General features: G+C 39.3%; 1 protein-coding gene across 1 annotated transcript in view; it reads right to left on the reverse strand.

Moving 5' to 3' along the window:
• Positions 1 to 420: 420 nt before the first annotated feature.
• LOC311045810 (corticotropin-releasing factor receptor 2) overlaps positions 421 to 20,995 on the reverse strand; it is a gene marked incomplete at both ends in the record, with an annotated part of 43,039 nt that continues 22,464 nt past the window's right edge. Inside the window, 10 exons of the mRNA XM_084057868.1 lie at positions 421 to 561; positions 1,023 to 1,064; positions 2,605 to 2,740; positions 4,990 to 5,075; positions 5,636 to 5,708; positions 5,807 to 5,867; positions 9,082 to 9,235; positions 9,445 to 9,562; positions 10,579 to 10,685; positions 11,452 to 11,537. Of these exons, the coding sequence (XP_083913994.1) occupies positions 421 to 561; positions 1,023 to 1,064; positions 2,605 to 2,740; positions 4,990 to 5,075; positions 5,636 to 5,708; positions 5,807 to 5,867; positions 9,082 to 9,235; positions 9,445 to 9,562; positions 10,579 to 10,685; positions 11,452 to 11,537 (1,004 nt within the window). The remainder of the gene's footprint in view (positions 562 to 1,022; positions 1,065 to 2,604; positions 2,741 to 4,989; positions 5,076 to 5,635; positions 5,709 to 5,806; positions 5,868 to 9,081; positions 9,236 to 9,444; positions 9,563 to 10,578; positions 10,686 to 11,451; positions 11,538 to 20,995) is intronic.

Raw genomic sequence — 20,995 nt, forward strand, 5'->3', positions numbered from 1 at the left:
TCATTATGGTTACATGCTCCCACCATATTACATGGATCCTATTCATAATTATGGAGCAGACAGCTGTACAATGTAAAGGCTAATAGTTTAACAAGATAATTTTTGTATGGGCTGTACCATAGTAATAATAAAAAAAGCGTGGTCTTGTATAAGGCTCTCTCCAAAGCCACTCTACAGTACGAATCCATGTGAGAAATCCGTCTGCTCCAACAAACACATACAAATCATCCAGTCTCATACTGTACGTCATACTGGAGACATAGACTTTACTGTGATTCCTGGAAATCAGACTTCTGTACAAATCACTGTGCTGTTTTGTACTTGACAAAACAATGAAGCAACGTGAAGGTCCAATGCCTTTGTATGCACTCATCTGTTTCCTTCCACATGGGCATGAAGGTCCTGTGTGCGTTCCTCTCCTCACACAGCTGTGGTCTGTTTGATGCTGTGGAAGCTAATCCTTGTGGGTGATGTAGGGATGGACATGGCTCGTGCCACTCGCACTCGAAGCGCGTGATTGTCTTGCCAGCGATGCCACCTTTTTCTTGTGGCAGAGCGCACCTAAAAGATTAATGAGAAGTTGTGTGAGTGTGTGTGTGCACGCTCACGCGCACGCGTGCTTGCGTGCGTACATGCGTGTGTGTGTGTGTGTGTGTGTGTGTGTGTGTGTGTGTGTGTGAGAATATAATTCCCATTGTAAAGCGATTTGTATAAAGCATACAGGTATATAAAGGCACCATTTAACATGACTCCAGAGATATGTGTACCAACTTTTTGCCAAAATCTGTTGTAGTGACAAAATGGCAGAATATCTATTTCAGTAGAAATGGGCCTGGCCTATCCAAGGAAGCAGGGGAAAATCCAGTGGAAAGCCAGAGGAGAATGTTGTTTTCATTGTATGACCTACGTTTAAAGAGTTAAAAAAAGTACCATGAGGCCAATTAGAATTAGAAATTGGGGGTGGAGTGTCTTCCTTGGCCTACTGGGAGTGGGCATGCAAAGTTTGATGCTGATCGACTCACCTCTCCATTGAGGAAGCAGTAAAATACTGACACGAAGAAGCCCTAAAAATAAGACACAATACAGTGACAATTAAGAAGTCAAATTAATTATCAGGGTTTTGCTATGCAGTTTTTACAATGGAAGATAGAATACCCACAGTTTCCGTTAACCGATATATGCCGGTCATTGACAGATTCAAATCTTAATTGACCATTAATATGAACATCGCCGGCCACCGTGGCAGGTTGGGAAAATACTATTTTATTATTATTATTATTATTTGGATAAAGCAACCCTACAATATGTGGTTTACAACCATTAGCATCATATTTTAAGTATTTTTTAGCTTACATTGATTGGCGAATCAGCCAAAATCATCAGGCGAGTTAAGCAGAAGCATATCTCTCCTCCTGATCAGCGCTGAGTTGGCCCAATTGAAAAACCCGGATCCAATTGACGATAATAAAACAGGGACCCCAACTCATATGGGTCATGGATATTATACAAGAAAGCACAGTGACTGCAATGGAGAGAGCGGTGGAGCAAAGTGGTGGAATAACTTGGTGGCACGTTGCAGTTGACTACCTTCCTTGCCATCATGAAATAAACATAACAAAACATGATGTAAGTTACTGCGCATTAAGGTTGAACGAGAGGTAAAGCCACAAACATACTCAGCCTATAGTTTGTTTATACTGTAGTACGTAGTAGTCAAGATCACATTCATCCTCCTGACTTTTATTCTGTTCTTTTTGGTAAGGGACACCTATGATGTATGTAGTAGATATGCTTCAGGAAACTATAAACGCAGGAACAGATTGCATCTGAGATAAGTGGAAAGAAGCGCTGCAGTAATGTAACGAGGTGTAATGATCAGCTGGGTGGTTCACTGCACATGCATGTATCTGCAAACACGCATGTGACATTTATTATATTATGGCCGATTAATTTACCCTTTGGCCGTAAACATGTAATCTTGCCAGTTATGGTGGCTGTCTAAAAGATTGTCTAGCGGAAACCCTGACCCACAGAGCAGAGATCAGACGCACATGTCTCCACTTAGCCTGACGGCCGAGTCAGTATGTTCTGACAAGTATCATCGCTGTCGGGCAGGAACCTTGTATCGCCATATTTCAAGCTTTTATGTTTTGTTTTTACATTTTTTAATGAATGCCCTACTTCATCATGCAAGATAGTCACTCAAAAATAGCTATCAATAGCAACAATCTACAAACTTGTTGCGATGCGACACAAGCTTGACAAGCTATTTTTGCTATTTCTGAAAATGTTTGAAATTGAAAGTGGTTAAGTGTAGGCCTATCTGTGTTTTCATAAATGTTGAACCAATCAACAATATTAACGAGAGCCTGTGACTAAATAATAACTACATTGGATCCACTGGAACACAGGTTCTTTTTCCTATTTTCTGATAAGTAACATATGCTATTACAAATTGCTCTTCCTCTCGAGGGCTCATTACCTGAAAGGTTGAGTGATGAAACTCTACAAAAGGATGATGTACAGTATTGTAAAAAATATTAAGATTAATTTGATCGAAGAAACCTAAGATCTAGCATTTGCTTTAGCCTTCATTACTCTCACCTGAAACGATTGTAAAAAGGAATTGAAATAGATGAAAACTATTTGGGAAATGTCATCCTCCCCTGGATTCACAAAGAAGAGCATGTAAGTGATTCCCAACAGGGGTAGTAACACCAACGTTGCTTTCACTGCTTTTCTGTGAAGACAGAGATATAAAACATTGAGTGTGAATGATGAAAATGTGCTTGGATTCCATCATCCACTTGATCGTGAAGTCATTTCTCAAAATTATGACTTATAAGACTTAAGACTTATTTTAATGATTTCCTTTTTTTTTTACCCATTAAAACCGGGAACGCATCCGTATAACCACTTTAACCATTATTTTATACTTTGGCTATTAAAAAAGAGTAGATATACGGTACAAGCTCATAGCTGCTATTTTATTTTAATCGTGAAAATGTGTGCAAAAATTGGAATACAAAAATATTGGAATACAAAAATAGCAGATCTACAAGCTCATAGCGCGGCAATCTGTGCCGCACTATGAGCTTGTATATCTGCTATTTTTTGAATAGCCAAAGAAATCTGAAAATGACACGGATGTGTTCCCGTTCTTAATGGGTTAACCAATCTGTATGATAGAGTATGTTAACACAATAACTAACAAAGCTGCAATGGTTGGAGGTGGTCTCTACTCTTCTGTTGAGACATTTCAACCACGGGTCTGTGTAGGTCAAAATCAGTAGAGGACACCCTCTGGGGTTTATGAAGGTGCACAGAAATGTCCATGTCAATCCTGTCAGTAATTACCGAGATAACTTATTTGGTGCCAAAGTGGAGAATGGAAGGACAGAGAAAATCCCAGACGATATCTCATATCACCATATTGATATGGATGGATATATTGCCCAGCCTTATCTGGAGATACAACTACAGTAGTTTGTGATGTCTGAATTAGAAGCCAGAATATCAGCAATGGCACTAATCAAAATCTGTTTATTGGTCAGGTATACTCACATATTATTGTGCAATGCATTTGAACAGTAAATTGCTCTCAACTACTTGAAGGTTTTTTAATCCTGGGTCCTATTATTGGATCATTTAGACCACAAACGAGGGTGGGTGTAAAGAAAATATTGTAATTGGTCCATTCGTTTCCTTCCAGGCGTTCCAGTAATTCCAGCAATCCATAATTCATCCAGTAATTCAAACTATGACTTTTTTCCTTTTATTTTTATTTTTATGCCTTTTTCTTTAGTCATTGTGCCAATTGATTCCTCCCAGTCCCCACACACATGTGTGTGTTGTCACTTTGTTGTATCCTACTGACTCACCTGCCACTGAGGAGCCCCCACCGGGAGGACGTAGAGCCTTCGTCCTACTCCTCCCGCCCAACACTCCATGCTGACAGGGGCCGCCCCAGCTCCGTATATTACTTGCAATGACAATATCATCCTCCCCGGCCGGCTTCTCCCCCCCGAACACCGGCCAATTATGTTCGTATAGACGCTCGACAAAGCCAGATGCAAACTACGCCTTTTTTTGTTTTTTATATTTTACTTTTTCTGCTTTCATTGATAGGAAAGTAGACTGACAGGAAATGGGGAGAGATGGGGGGGTGACACGCAGCAAAGGTCATCGGGATCGGGAGTCGAACCTGTGACACACCATCAATTACCAGGATTACCAGCCTCTGTGGTATGCGCGCCCAACTATGCCTTTTTATAATAAAAAAACAATCTCCTCTGCCCAGAACCCCTAACCCCTTCCAGCAACACAGTCAATTCCCATGGAATGTCAAAATGATAGATAAGCCCGGAGAAAACTGGAACAATGTTCTCAATCAAATACAATAATGTGAGCCTGTATTTGGAAAGAAAGGTCATAGTTTGAAATACCGGATTGCCCCTCCGGAAAGTGGAACATTTGAAAGCGAGCGAATGAACAATTACAAAGAAAAAATCACAGCTACCCTTCATTTATGGTCCAAATGATCCAAAAATAGGGCCCAGGTTTAAAAAACAAACAATTTTTAAAAAAATCCATTTTAAGCCCTACAGTACTTCATTGTACAACAAATATGGAAAATGGCTGATCTACAGCTTGTGAGGTTGTATTATGACATGCCCAGGTTGAAAATGGTTGAACAGAAGAAAAAAGAAGAAAGAAAAACATATGCAAATTAGATAAAAATCCCAAAATATAGTAGCATGGTATAACAAAAATAGGTATAATTAATATAATGAGTATTGGGCCATCTTATATAAAATGGTTTAACTTCACCTGCATTCAAAATTAATGTTTGTTTGGTGTAGTAGTGTATAAAGGGCCTTATATTTGCCGGCTGATTTTTCTTTGACAGAACCAATTTGGGGGGAAAAGTTGTTTATTTATGACATTTTTATTAAACAAGTACTGCAATCATCTGCAGTAGGAACCCACCTGTACTGTATTGTTTCAGATGTCGTAGAAGCTCTCAGTTTGGTCATAAGAATTCGTACAATGTTGAAGAGGAACACAAAATTGATCTGGTAAAGAAAGAAAAAGTAGAAAAGTTAATCTCGATTAATTTCTAACAGTTCGCAATTAAATGAACCTGACAGCAATTTTAGGTAGTGAAGACACCAAACTGCATTCATGATCAGCTCTGATTGAAGGGAAGGGCTTTGCAAGGTATCAATCATCAATATATTACCATTCTGGAACGGCATGTGCACAATGATAAAGTAAACATAATAAAACATTTTCTCATTTCCACAGAATCATTTAACTGTTTTAACTGTACAGTATAGCACTTGTTAGTAAAAGTCTCATCAATGCTTTCTCCAATGTATAAACCCAAAGTAAATTATTATGATAGATGCTGACACAGTACATTATGATATCAATTAATGCTTTACCAAATCTAGGGGGTGGGGATGATAAAGTATACAGTATATAGAGAGGGAGGAAAATGCAACACAGGTCTCTAGCTGGAAACAAACAGGGGATATTGTAACTACAGAGTGTAGCAGACACCTGGCATCTACCAGCGTGTCCCAGTAAAGTGAAACATAGTAAAAAGTTGAATTTCCCTGTTACTGCTCACCAAAAGGACAAGAATAACTGGCCCTTGGTAAATGTAGTCAATATACTTTCCAGGCTCCTTGCCAAACCAGCATCTGTTGGCATAAAGAATAATTGTATGTGAAAATCCCATCAGGTTTTGTGTTGAATTTGTATTGATGAATATCAATGAATAATTAGAGTGAATGCTTACTGTTCATTCTCATAATATAGCTTGCCAATAGCCCAAGCAATAATGATAGGACATGGAATGCCTGAAATTAATAGGATTAGTTTACATTTTTGTAGAGAGGAATTACCTTGTACATCATTTATTGTATATCATTTTGAAAGGCATTTAAACTGCACAAAAAAATATTAATTTGCAGCAGAAACAGCTCTAAGCTAAGTATGGTAAATCAATACCAATACAAATCAGTACCAATATATTAAATGAAAAATGTAACCCAACTCCAACCCACTAAATTAAACCAATTAAGGATGCAATTTTACCACGTTTTTTAGAGCTATGTGATTTTAGATGGTTTTAACAAAAAACAATAAGATTAAACATGCTCACGAAGCTCTGCTACTTCACCTCTTATGCCTATCAACTGTCTTTCAACCAAGTTGGACTCACTTCAATCACATCCAATTGTGTCTCATATTCACTGGGTTTGGAAGAAAATAGCTTGTATGTTCAAATTTAATCCCTTTCTCCATTGGTCTGCAGGAGTTTGGCATAATCCCAAGCTTTGCATAGACAAAAAGCCTTTCCTTTGGAATTCATGGTTTCAAAGGGGAATCACAGTTTTGGGAGACCTATACCAAGGAAACAAACTAAAATCATTTGTTAAATTAAGATCGGAGTTTGGAGTACCACATAATCACTTTTGACAATACTTACAATTGAGACACCTTTTGGTGAGGACCTTTGGCTCTATCACATCAGCCCCCCCTGTATAAAGGGGGGGGGGGGGCACTCGAGTATATTCGCGACAAAGATACCATGGGAAAGGGATTTAGAGGTATCATTTTCAGGTGGGGAATGGGTTAATGGGTTCTCAGGAATGGGAAGAAAATGCCAAGAGAACTGCGTACAAATTTAAAATCATTAATAGAATATACTGGATGCCATCAAGACTGTTTAGAGTGGGCCTGACAGAAGGGCCTGAGTGTTGGAGGTGTCAGGACAGGGATGATACATTGGTGCATATGCTCTGTAGCTGTCCAAAAATCCATACAGATTGGAGAGGATAACAGGCCTGGCTATTCCCTTCTCCCCCAGACTGTTTATTCTGGGGGACTTTAAGGAATGTTTCTCTTCCTTCAGCTGAATGGACTGCAGACTGCCCTCATGTTAGGTAGGAGGCTTTTGGTCAAGGACTGGAAAGCCTCATCTGCACCTGCACCTTGCTTGTGGTTCACCTCTCTTGGACAGCTGGCCGCTTACAAGCGTCTGTCATACAGGTTGCTTAACAGGATGGACAAGTATATGATCTAAAAGTTTCCAGCTCTAAGTAAGCTATATCTACTGGAAATGATTTATTAGAGAACTTATTGTCTGGGGTTTGGGCTGAGGTGGAATTCTGTATGCTTCTCTGCACTTAATTTTTTTTGTTTTTATTGTGTGTGTGTGTTTTGTTTGATGTGTGTATTTTATTTTACGTGTCTGTCTGTCTGTTTGATGATGTTGATGTATTTGTATGTTGTTATACCGGAGAAAATGTATAAAGTACTAATCATAAAGAAATACAAATAAAAATAAAACATTTTGAAATTAAAATCTGCTTCTATTTTTCTTACGCATCATTTGTAGTGTGTTCCTGCCCACCTCTTAAATACAGCACACTTCAATCACTGTGAGGCTACCTGAGGTCCAATCATAGTAGAGCTATCATCAGTTCCCTAGTGTTATACAGATTTAAACTGTTCCACTTCTTTCATGTCCTGATAGATAATAATTAGCAATCACAAAGGAGTGATATAAGAATGGACACTGTTCTCAATTCTCATTAAAGGTGGTGTCACCCAAGATACCAAAATCTAAAATAGCATGAACATAAGAATATTTATGCAGCTTCATAATAAAGGTGACGAATAAACGATGCGGTAATGCATCGCCGAATATTTCACATCAAACTAATCATATAGTTGATGCCTCATGCATACAGGTTGATGCTTTTAATCACAGTAAAAAAATAAAAATAAATAAAAAGATGTTGCTTTATCGTCACGTAATAATTTGCGTTTTGGGTGGATGTACTCAGTCAGGACACAAACAATAGTTTGAATTAATGCCAATTAATCACACAAAATAAACAATCCTTTTGTGTGATGTGTCAGCTATTGTGTTCCCTTCTACTTCCCTTCTCTTGCATCTTACATGTTTGCTTACTTCATACAAGTCTTACATCTTGCAATGTGTGTATAATACATAACATAATAAAGAAAATCGTTAAGGCCAGTCATGATTGGACCATAAATTTATATAAAGTAATGTGGTTATTTCCATTTTAGGGCCAATATGAGTTTTCCACTCAGAGCAATTTATTCTGAAGATGTTTGGTGTGAGTCACTTTAACATGACCCACATATTTTTTCCCCAGTGCTCGTTCTATCACAGTGTGGAAGTCATGCATAACCACAAACATGACCATCGTCCACGCTTCACTGCTGCCCATCCCACTACAATCCTTTAAACCAGTGGTTCTCAAAGTGAGGTGCGGGGGACCATCAGGGGTCCTTGAGGGGGTTCCAAGGGGTCCCCAGGAAAATAAGGAACAGTTTTCTAACACTTAAGCCCTCTTTTGTTTTTGACTATTCTAAAATAGCCAGTCTATAAGCTCTGAACGTGTCTCAGCGCAACACGTGAGCTTGTTTGTACATCTGCTATTTACGAATGATGTTTACAAAATGTTGACAAATCGTCTCTTGTCGTCTCTTGGCTCAAAATCTTTTCAAATGGTGGTCGGCAGCCAAATGCATATCAATTTGGCCATCCTTCGAATTAAAATGTTTGAGAATCACTGTGTTAACGAACTGATGTGTCCCTCATTTCCACCAATATTTATGGTATTTGAAGCATTCAAGCTCATGATGGAGCATGGAATAATGTTGTTTTGGAGTTGGAGGGAAATACAAACTGAACAGGCATCTGTAGCAAGTGTAGGCAGCTGACTGGTAATTTCGTTTTCTGTAGCAAGTGTAGGCAGCTGACACATAATTTTGTTTTCAATCTCAACAATAATTCCTTTGCCTGTTTTGGTGGACATGTGACGAGTTCAACATTTTCAATTCACAATCTATCACCCCCAAATTACACCCTGGTATCTTAAAAAGTGGAATATCAAATGTCTAACTAACTGGAACCAGAAAGAATAATGGCTTTTGAAATGACCAATAACAGTGTGACAATTGGCCAGCAAGAGAAGGCTTATGAAAGCATTTCTAACTCAAGCTCTGCATTGTGAACATAAATGTACTTACACCAGCCAATGAAAAGAAAGACCCACTTTCTAAGCTTGCCAGTTGAATAAGTCATCACAATGGCAGTATGAAGGTAGCATCCTTCAACAAACATCCAGAAAAAGTTAGTCACCACAAAATAGTTGTATATTGTGGTAATTAAGCGACACCAGGGCTGAAAGAGAAAGGGTATTTTAGTCACTCAAGGTTGAAGCAAAAACAAATATTATTTTAATTTCTCCAAAGGCTCAAGGTGTTTATTGTCACATTTACCGTGGGATAACTGATTCTCATTCAATTCTGACTCTGAGTGAACAAAATACTAGAAGAATGTGACACTGACTTTAATGTGTGCATACAACACTTATAGATCATGATTGTTACCTCATTGCTCTCATGGATGTTGTGGTCAATCAACTGAAGCAGAAACCACATAACGTTCCTTAAAATGAAGGTGGTGATTAGGTTCCAGTGGATGACATTTCGAAGACATCTTATGCTTCTGTAGTGAAAGTCAAGTGGAGGAGATGTCAAAATTATTTATTAGCATAAGCTCATTCACGGTGTGGGGGAGTTACTTTCAAAATGTGCTATAATATAGTGTATTACATATCACTTACAAAATTACTTTCTGTGCCAAGAAATGTGTTATATTACTTTTGCACTACTTTCACACTGAAGCACAAAGGGATTAGGGAAATATGAGATGGAAAAGGGAAGGCTGAATAGAACAGAGAAGAATGCCACAATAGACATTCATAGGGCATTATTTTTGCTCCTACTGTATGTATGTCATACTCATACTGTACATCATGTGTTTAGCCTACAGTACATGATGGATTACTACCAACACTGATCACTGTACGGCACAGCAGCGGTTCTTCATGTCAACGACCCCCAAATTTGATACAGTGTGTATGTTACCCCCATTTGAAAGGATCTTGTGCCAGGGATCCCCAGAAGAGAATAAATAATGGGTCCCCAGATCCCACTTTGAGAACCACTGCTGTACAATACATGAGGGCTGATTTATACGTAGTTGCGTGCCGGTGTCTCTCACCACAACATTTCTGATCCCCAAACTCATAACAGAGTGAGATAAGTGTGAGAAACGATGCACAACCAAGTATAAACGAGCCATGAGAGCCGTGGTGCGTGCGTGCGTGCGTGCGTGCGTGCGTGCGTGCGTGCGTGCGTGCAGGCGTGCATGCAGGCGTGCAGGCGTACGTGCGCGTGTGTGAGTGCATGTGGGTGGGTGTGCAAACAGGAAATGGAAAGGAGTCATGTTGGTTAAACATGATTTTGAAATACACAGTAGGCATATGTACTGAATCTCTTAGTATGGATTGCTCTCATAGTGTTGAACTGGAAGGCGGGGGGGGCTATATTCATCTGACATAAACGAGTTAATGATACGCACAGCAGCTGTCCAAGGCATTACATGATTTTCTGTGATTGATTTGTAAGAGGCCACATGTGTATAAGATACATTTAGAAGGGAACTATTTCTGTACTTGCCTTAAGCACAAGAAGAGAACGAAGGCCACGACCAAAGCTCCCACAGATATGCAGTGGCCAAGGTAGTTGATGATCAGTGCTATTTTATAATGCATGGGATACTTCCTCTGTAATGGCAATATGAATCATTTCATTACATGGACTGGACATGAAATAAAACACACACCAACTTAATGCAATGTGCATGGGTAATGGTGTACATTATGTGCATTAATAACTAAAATGAAAGATCTCTATCTGTCTGTCTGTCTGTCTGTCTGTCTATCTATATACTGTACTATATATCTATCCATCTGCAGTACCTACCTAGCTTTTTATCTATCTTATGTCTGCCTGTCGTATGCTGAATATGCATAATTTGTTTTCATGAGTATACAGTATACTGTCCCATCAAGGGAGACAGCAGGTAAAATGGTAGTGCAAAAAGGAATCTGTCATTGACACACTTTAGACGTCTCGGCTTAAAATTAGATGGAAATAGAGCATGAGCCACATAATCAGGGGCCATGATGTGAGGTAATCAGGCCAAAACTCATTACATGCAATATGGGAGTCTCGCCTATGATTAGTAGATGTAACTGTTAAAATGGAAGAGAGTATTATTTGTGATGTCACACAGACAAAGTGCAAAACATTTAGTGTTCAACTGCACTATGCATGAGTGGAAAAAGCTGTTCATTAATCTTATGCAATTAGAACATCACATTAATTTGATTTGCATTATGTGATTATATGATTTTTTAATCGCGTACCATTATCATAATGATGAGTAAATATGGTGAGCATGTCTCTTGCTGCTAACAGATTACAGTACTCTACATATAGTACAGAATGGAGGATATACATGTAGGAGGGTTACTTCTGGATACTAACCTTTTCCTCCAAAATGGGTTCACAGCTGGAGTAATTGCTCCTCATTGCCCACGTCCCATTATCCATGCACTCTCGGTATGCACTCCCTATAAAGGAGAGGCAAGAAGATGATTCTTCATACCGGCCGTCTCACACACAAACACACATAGCATCCACACAGTTTACTGAAGATTGTACACACAAACACATGCACACATAAACAGGGCTCCAGAGTGCACCCACAATTCTCTCCAGTGCAACTAAAAACGTTCATTGGTTGCACCAGTGCATCTTATATACAACTAGAAAAAGTGCTCCTTGGAGCGCAGGTCTCTGCCAGGTCAGGTACGTTACTGTGGCCTCCTGGTGGCGCTATAATAGGCTAATGTGAAAAGGGTGCCATTTATTCTTAGGTCGTTCACGGCAATCGGACACTGCATTCATGATTTGAGGCATTTTGTTCCAAAAATGTGTTTTGGTAATTAGACCTGCTGGTGGCGCTATAACAGGCCAATGTGAAAAGGGTAGCATTTCTTCCTTGGCCTAGTGGGAATGTGCGTGTGAAATTTCAGGGAAATCGCAAGCTGGGTTCATGTAATGAGGCATTTTGTTCAAAACGGACCAATCCTGCAAACTTTGGAAGCCAACCAGGCAATGTGGATGGAATCTGGGAAATCGGACAGATCCGTGTTGATCACATGACTATAGAGAGATACTACATACCAAGTTGCATGACGTTTGGATAAAATCTGTAGGAGTAATATAAAAAAATAGGTTTTGCACGAATCGGCCTCCTGGTGGCGCTATAAGAGGCCCATGTGAAAATTTTGAGGCAGAGGTTCTAAATTGGCATCCAAGGAGTGTGTGTGCACAGTTTCGCAGCGACCGGGCCAACGGTGCCGGAGATTAGCTGGTAACACACGGACAGGACACACGGACGGACGGACACACGGACGGATGGACGGACAGACAGGGTTCAAAACATACTCTCTCGCCATGCCTTTCGGCCTGGCGGAGGCATGGCGAAATTCACACTGTCTTTGTGAAGTAAGTCCTAACTCAGCTTACATTTGAGTGTGCATGTGTGGGTGCATCTAAATGATATGCTGGTGCACCTATATGAAAAGGTGGACTAACTTAAAAGTTAGTCCAGAACCCTGTATAAATGTACACACTGTACACTTTATGCTAAAGATTATGCTTATGCATATACACAGTATATACCGGTATCACATTTAGAAGTAGGACCCATAAACACAGCACGTTCAAAGCACCTGTGTGGCCTTCTTTGTTCTGTCCCAATGGCTAAATCTCTCTCATCTTTTATGTCAAAATTAAAACCTTATTTTTGTAGACTTGCTTTTAATGTATTTCATTTCTCATTTGTGGTTTGTATTCTGTACTATATTTGTTTCATTAATCGTCTTTATTTTTATTTTTTTTCATTTAGCTTTTTCATTCATCTAATAAGCCCAGTGCACATCAACGAGTTGCAACTTGCAACCAGTTGCAGCGGTCTGAATTGACCCGATTGATGCAGTTTGGGGATTCTGTTGCAAGTGGTTGCAAGTGGTTGCAGTTGCAACGTTTTGTGTTGCCAAGGAGTGTTTTAAAGGAGTAGTTCACCCAAAAAATTACTTATTTTCTATCAATTACACAGATTGTTCCATGTAAATTTAACAACCTTCATGGGTAAGAATAGATTCTTGCACAGCGCAGCAGTGCAATGGAATGATTTGCCTAAGGAAATGAAAACAAGTGTCTCTCTCTATGCACTTTTAAAACAGCTCTTAACTTTTTAGAAGAAGGCTAGGTTGCACACCTCAAAGGTTGGTGACAGGTGCGTAGGACAAAAAGTGTATTATATTCAGAAGGGGATCTCTGATAATGACATCAAAGAAAAGGACCCGCACTGTCTGGAACTTGTAAAATATTTTTTTTTGACAGCTCTTTTTTGACAGCTCTTAAAAAATGGCTTCAAAATAACTAAATCTATTTTTTATTTTTACTTTTATAGTTATTTTTCTTTCTTTTTGTCATTTTCTATAGATTACCTTTGCCCTGCTGTCACCTAAATGGTTTCAAATGGTTAATGTATGGCATAATATGCACTTTAATAGATTGTTTGGTATAGAACTTTATATGACAAACTGTGAACTTTATCATAGCATTCCTAAGCCAATAATTTGATGACTGGAGGAGTCTCAAAGTCTCCTACTCAAAGAGTCTTCTACTGAGTTGAACGATGAACAATGATCAAATTGTTGGCTCAGGAATGCGACAAAAACTAAAAAATCTGCAGAAGTTCAAGGCTTCATGGTGTGTGTAATTGATAGAAAATAAGTAATTTTTCGGGTGAACTACTCCTTTAACTGAATGCAGTAGGCCTGAAACCCAGAACCTGCCATATGACAATATTTGGAAAGTAAGTTTGTCTGAAGAGTTGAAAAACCTAGATTTGCCTGTAGTATAAGTAGAGGTTTAGACAAATCCCAGTCAGACTGAGCATGGCAGCCTATTTCTGTCATCCAAAGTCCTTGTAAGCACTTTAACCTATCATGAATGTCAGTGAAGCAACTAAACCACCATTAGTCACTAGAATGGAGTAAGACCATCTGTATTAAAACAAATGTACAGAAAAAGAAGTAGAAAGAGGGATAGCTTTAACTATCAATCAATGCTTTCCCATACTTTGCCTACTTTGACTGTACTTTTACCTGACTGACATTCATTGCACAGGAGATTTTTATACAACGCATTTGGACTAGCAAATCCTTGCAGCATGTGGTCATGAAGTAAAGTCCCAAATGACAGCTGTGGTGTCAGGGCTTTGGAGTGTGGAGTGTGGACTCAGTTAAATCCTTTGGCAAATAGATGCTCAAAACATGTATCCCCTGAGAGGAGGCGAAGATGTCCCTTCCAAACACATCGAGCTTCTTCATTTTAAACTTGTACACAAACGTTTAGCAGTTAGGGGCATAACTAATTAAGTCTCCCTATGTGGTGAGGTACTGTATGCTACATCATAACACCTACCTCTACCGTTTTGAAAAACTATTTTACCATGTTATGAAGAGAAGCCTGTGTTCAATTATCTTATCTTTTTTGTACTAACCTTTTTTTGTAAAGCATTGTAAAGCAGATTCATTCATATTTCATGGTGCCATTTCTGTTTTTTCTTTGTCTGTTATTTTTCAGTATTATACAGTACTGCACTTTAGAATGTTCACTTTACTGCCACCACTGCAGCCACTTAGGTGACTGCACTATAATATATGTGATCTTCCAGCCAGTTCTCAGGAGGACATTAAACTGGACTGTTAGAATATGATTATTAGCCTACTTTAGGGAGAAAAAAGAAAAAAGCATGTCACTATATTAGAAGGAGAATTGTATAGCCTGAAAATAGTCCAGGGATGCCATTGTATTATCATGTAGTGTTAATGAACTGCTACGAAAACGAAACGAAAAACACCCTCTTTCTTATTACGGGGCCAGAGCTCTGCTCTGGACACGTATTGTTATTCGCATTATTCTGTCACTTCTGCCACTTTTCGCAGTTCTGGCTGAACCGCGCTGTCGCTTTTTACGAAACTCGGCCATATGGTAGATGGTCATGAAAAACGATCAAAAAATAATTCTCACAATCTTTCGTCCAAAGGTGGCGCTATAGCACTCAATTGAAAATGCCAACTTTGACCAGGTACAACTCATGCCCTGTTTGACCTACAGCCATGAAACTTGGATACACATATGCGTCTCCTCATGCTGAACAACTTTCACACTCTGACTTTTGACCTCTGACCTTTAGATCTCCCACCATTTTGAATTATATGAAAAACAGTCATTGGCTCCTAACTTCTGCATTTTTTCACTTATGGAAAATCCGTTGGAAATTTTTGTAGAAAGTGGTCCAAAGTTCAAGTGTGAAACGTTTCGTGCAGATTGCTGAAAAATCCCAGGAGGAGATAGATTTTAACTATTACAGTTTTATGAAAATTATTCATCTGTGCCTAAAACATACATGCAGACTCACATTTCTTTGAAACTTTGCAGAAATGTACAGGGTCATTCCAAATATCACTGAAACCAATCTTACTCCAATTGGCCAAAAGGGGGCGCTATAGCAATTTTTTGAAAAGGCAGATTTTAAACAGGCATAAGTCATGCCTCGTTTGGCCGAAAGTCGTGAAAGTTGCTTACACATGTGCCTTGACTCATGAGGAACACACGTATCGATTTGACCATTAAGCTCCGCCCTTAGATTTTCCGCAATTTTGAGCAGTTTGAAAAATACTTGTTTTTGCCAGTTCTGGCTTAACCGTGCATACGCTTTTTACGAAACTCGGCCATATGGTAGATGCTCATGAAAAACTACCAAGAAATAATTCTCACACTCATTCGTCAAAGGGTGGCGCTATAGCACTCAATTGAAAGTGCCAACTTTGAACAGGTACAACTCATGCCCTGTTTGACCTACAACCATGAAACTTCGATACACACATGCGTCTCTTCATGCCCGACAACTTTCGTGGTCTGACTTTTGACCTCTGACCTTTAGATCGCCCACCATTTTGAATTATATGAAAAACAGTCATTGGCTCCTAACTTCTGCATTTTTTCACTTATGGAAAATCCGTTGGAAATTTTTGTAGGCAGTGGTCCAAAGTTCATGTGTAAAATGTTTCGTGCAGATTGCTCAAAAATCCCAGGAGGAGATAGATTTTAACTATTACAGTTTTATGAAAATTATTCATCTGTGCCTAAAACATACATGCAGACTCACATTTCTTTGAAACTTGGCAGAAATGTACAGGGTCATTCCAAATATCACTGAAACCAATCTCACTCCAATTGGCCAAAAGGGGGCGCTATAGCAATTTTTTGAAAAGGCAGACTTTAAACAGGCATAAGTCATGCCTCGTTTGGCCGAAAGTCGTGAAACTTGCTTACACATGTGCCTTGACTCATGAGGAACACATCTATCTCTTTGACCAGTAAGCTCCGCCCTTAGATTGTCCGCAATTTTGAGCAGTTTGAAAAACACTTAAACCCAGGATTTTTCGGCTATTTGCGTGAAACTGTATCATCTGTGTGATCTCCTTTTTCACAGTTACTTATCTGTTGGGCCAATGGCGTCTCCCTTAAATGAATGCCTCACAATCTCAGGGTCGCCAGTTCAAGCCTCACTTGATGCAGACTTAATTTAAGTTGAATTGCAAACAACATGACTGTATCATTGAATACATGTGCAACTGGTAAAGGTAATGATGAAATGCTTCTTGGAGAGAGTATGTTTTTGCAATGTATGACAAACTTCATTGTGAAAATAACCGATCTACAATCTCAAAACTTTTCAGATAGCAACATGTTTCTGAGCTTGTAGATCGGCTGCTTTCACTGGTTCACTTTTATCTTCAACAGATGACCTCAGCCTGGACAAAGCTATAGCCCTATAGGTAGTGTCTCAGCCTGTGAATCCAAAGGTCGAGAGTTTGATTCCTGTCAATGGCAATAGGTTGAAATGTCAATGGGTGAGGTTTTTCACCTGGGATTGCCCCCCTGCGTCCTATATATGACCACCTCAGCTGGGTTGGGCTGAAAAGAATATTCGCCTGTTGGAATCATTTGCTTTGTCTCAATTTCAATCTATTCCCTTTCCATGTCTTATTGTGCTATTATTACGGGGCCAGAGCTCAGCTCTGGACCTGTTTTGTTATTGGCAGTATTCTGTCACTTCTTCTGCCACTTTTCGCAGTTCTGGCTGAACCGTGCAGTCGCTTTTTACGAAACTCTGCCATAAGGTAGATGGTCATGAAAAACGATCAAGAAATAATTCTCACAATCTTTCGTCCAAAGGTGGCGCTATAGCACTCAATTGAAAATGGCAACTTTGAACAGGTACAACTCATGCCCTGTTTGACCTAGAGTAATGAAACTTGAATACACATATGCGTCTCCTCATGCTGAACAACTTTCACCCTCTGACTTTTGACCTCTGACCTTTAGATCGCCCACCATTTTGAATTATATGTAAAACAGTCATTGGCTCCTAACTTCTGCATTTTTTCACTTATGGAAAATCCGTTGGAAATTTTTGTAGGCAGTGGTCCAAAGTTCAAGTGTTAAACGTTTCGTGCAGATTGCTCAAAAATCCCAGGAGGAGATAGATTTTAACTATTACAGTTTTATGAAAATTATTCATCTGTGCCTAAAACATACATGCAGACTCACATTTCTTTGAAACTTGGCAGAAATGTACAGGGTCATTCCAAATATCACTGAAACCAATCTCACTCCAATTGGCCAAAAGGGGGCGCTATAGCAATTTTTTGAAAAGGCAGACTTTAAACAGGCATAAGTCATGCCTCGTTTGGCCGAAAGTCGTGAAACTTGCTTACACATGTGCCTTGACTCATGAGGAACACATCTATCGCTTTGACCAGTAAGCTCCGCCCGTAGATTGTCCGCAATTTTGAGCAGTTTGAAAAACACTTAAACCCAGGATTTTTCAGCTATTTGCGTGAAACTGTATCATCTGTGTAATCTCCTTTTTCATAGTTCCTTGTCTGTTGGTCCAATGGCGTCTCCCTTAAATGAGTGCCTCACAGTCTCAAGGTCGCCAGTTCAAGCCTCTCTTAACGCAGACTTAATTTAAGTTGAATTGCAAACAACATGACTGTATCAATGAATACATGTGCAAATGGTAAAGATAACCTGAAATGCTTATTTGAGAGTACGATTTCTCAATGTATGACATACTTCATTCTGAAAATAGCCGATCTACAATCTCAAAACTTTTCAGATAGCAACGTGTTTCTGAGCTTGTAGATCGGCTGCTTTCACTGTTTTCGGTAGCGAGGAGACATACAATTTCTCTATTGGTAAATGGTTTGTGAACGAGTGATCTTAGTGTTGGCTTGGTTCATGACAGAAGGCAAGAGTTTATGATCTTCAACAGACAACATCAGCCTGGACAAAGCTATAGCACTATAGGTAGTGTTGCAGCCTATTAGCCTATCATGGGGCGGCCATAGCTGGGTGGTTAGTGAGCACGCCTAGGGAACCAGAGGCCCTGGTTGCCCCAGGTTTGATTCCGGGCCATCCCAGCATATGCGTCGATGAAATGCAATTTGTCCCTGAGCAAGACTCTTAACCCCTAATTGCTCACAGGTTCTCATTGGAAACAAGACCACAAGGACTTTCATGAACGACCTGTTAAAAGGAATTATCCTTATCCTAGTCCGAAGGTTGAGAGTTCGATTCCTGTTAATGGCAACAGGTTGAGATGTCCAATCTATCCATTCTGTTTCCATCTCTCTCTCTCTCATCAATCTATTCCGTTTCCATGTCTCTCTTCAATCTATTCCGTTTCCATGTGTCTCTCTCTCTCTCTAGTCTCTCTCTCTCCAGTTTCCATGTCTGTCTGTCTCTCTCTCACTGGCCCCGTATTATCGCTGCTTGCAGCTATATTTAGTTCTTGTTATTGGTCACAAACAGCAATTAAATGGCAAAAATGTATTTAAAATAATTATTATTTGTCGTTCCACCTTAAAATACAGAAGAGCCTTATTTAGCAGAGGAATATTATTACAGTACACATTCTCCAAGTTCTGCACTATTCTTTTCAAGGATGTCTGTGTAGTTAATTTGGTGAATATGAATTGGACTTATGAATTGGGTTTTACACTGAGAAACGCTTCTCATACTGTAGGACTTTTTTTCCAAAGATAGTTTTACATCATCTGTGGTCTGTTCAAGGGGCCATAGATTTGTTTGTTGATGACACTGCACCACATTTTGTTTTGTCTTTTTGACTTTTTTTTTTTTTACATGCTTCCATACAAACAGGATATTTTAGTCAGTGTTTGAGTGTTTGGTGGATATTGTAGTCACAGCAGCACTTGGCTTGGCAATATACAAAGAAATACAAGTTTCACTAGTTGATCCAGAGTTCAGTGTCAGAAATATCACAGCAAAAGCCCTTAGTCTCCCTGCGTTACTGTGATATCACACTGTCTTTGTGAAGTAAGTCCTAATGGTGCAGACAGAGCTTATGGGAAGCAGGTTGTTGCCTGTGAGCTTCCTCCAGCGAGGCAGAACTAATTCAAGGCAGTGGTGCAGGGAAAGCACATTTCTGACTTCCATTTCTGACTAACCATCTGTGTATTACACATGATAAAGCTACTCTATTCACCTACATCATCATCATGCATACTGTCATATTCTTAAATAACAAGTTCCTCAGGTTCTACCAAATCTGCATAATGGTCCTTGATAAGGGCTCCCTATAAGATGTTAAGAATGCAAGCAAAGCACAAAACAATGGCAAGACTCCACGGGCATAGACGAATGACTTGACATGCATTATTAAAAATGAAAGAAACATGCAATTACCCTTTGGTTTACCCCCTGCCAACATCACCAACCTCCTCCGCCACTTATCTCAGAACCTGCCTTTGTCTCTCATACTTTATCTTTTCTCTCAAGGTGCTAGCGTTAATCCATGAGCTTCATCCTTTTTTGTCTAATCTGTTGTGTTAATTTTATTATGCAAATAAAATAATGACTGCACCAGCTATGTTTTTTCTCCTAGACTATGTCTGAAGTCATTCACTTATTCAGTATTAACTACTCACTATACAGTAGGGGCTGTATATGGAGAGGACTATGATCTGAAGGAAGAGCTTTCTGCTCGAAATTTCACTCTGGCGGATGCCTAAATAAAGTCTCTGAAGGAAGCTACAGTTGCAAGCCTATTAATTATCCTTTGATGTTTGGTTCTTTTGGGTTCAGAACCTGCCTTTAAAGGGTGTGTAGATGTGCGTGATCTCATTTGATCCTTGACGACTATAGCGAGCTCATTGGCAAAATAAAAATAAAAAGTATTTTGGACACTACTCAGGTCACTGCTAATTACATCATTGCTGTTGCACAATTAAAACCTAAAAAATATAAAAATATAAATATTATATGTACAAAAGCTTGCAATGCTCTCTATCCTCTCATCTGTCTGCAATTTGTCTTTCACCCCAATGCACAATGGTGTACACTATTACTGCTTGGTTAGTGACTGTAGGTTGTACAGTACTTTTCACCCTGCATTGTGAGGTATGATGAGTCCAGTAGGGTATAATAATTCTCACTATACATTTGGACAGCACTACAAAATGTAGTGGACTATATAGTGAGTAGTGAGTGATTTCGAACACAGCTCTGGTCTTTCTTTCATCAAGAAATAGAGGTACAGTACATGACAGCAGACAGTCCTACTTCCTCTTGCTGGGATGTCATAGTATGTACTGAGAAGCTAGAAAGATACTACTGTATGTGAGACAGGGAAACTCTCATATAGCACAATCTGACAGACAGAGCACCCTATGCACCACATTTCTTGACAAACTCCAAACCTTAGCTGATTTTATTTTATTTATTCTATTGAAAGTGTAACATAATATCCTCGTGGTGAATCTAAAGATGGCATATATTTGAAAAAAGAAATAAAAGTGATCCTAAACTAATATTAATGCTTTGCCACGTGGAACATTTGAAGTAACGGTATGTT

Source organism: Gymnoscopelus microlampas, assembly GCF_963454915.1.
Source record: "Gymnoscopelus microlampas genome assembly, chromosome: 5".
NCBI lineage: Eukaryota > Metazoa > Chordata > Actinopteri > Myctophiformes > Myctophidae > Gymnoscopelus > Gymnoscopelus microlampas.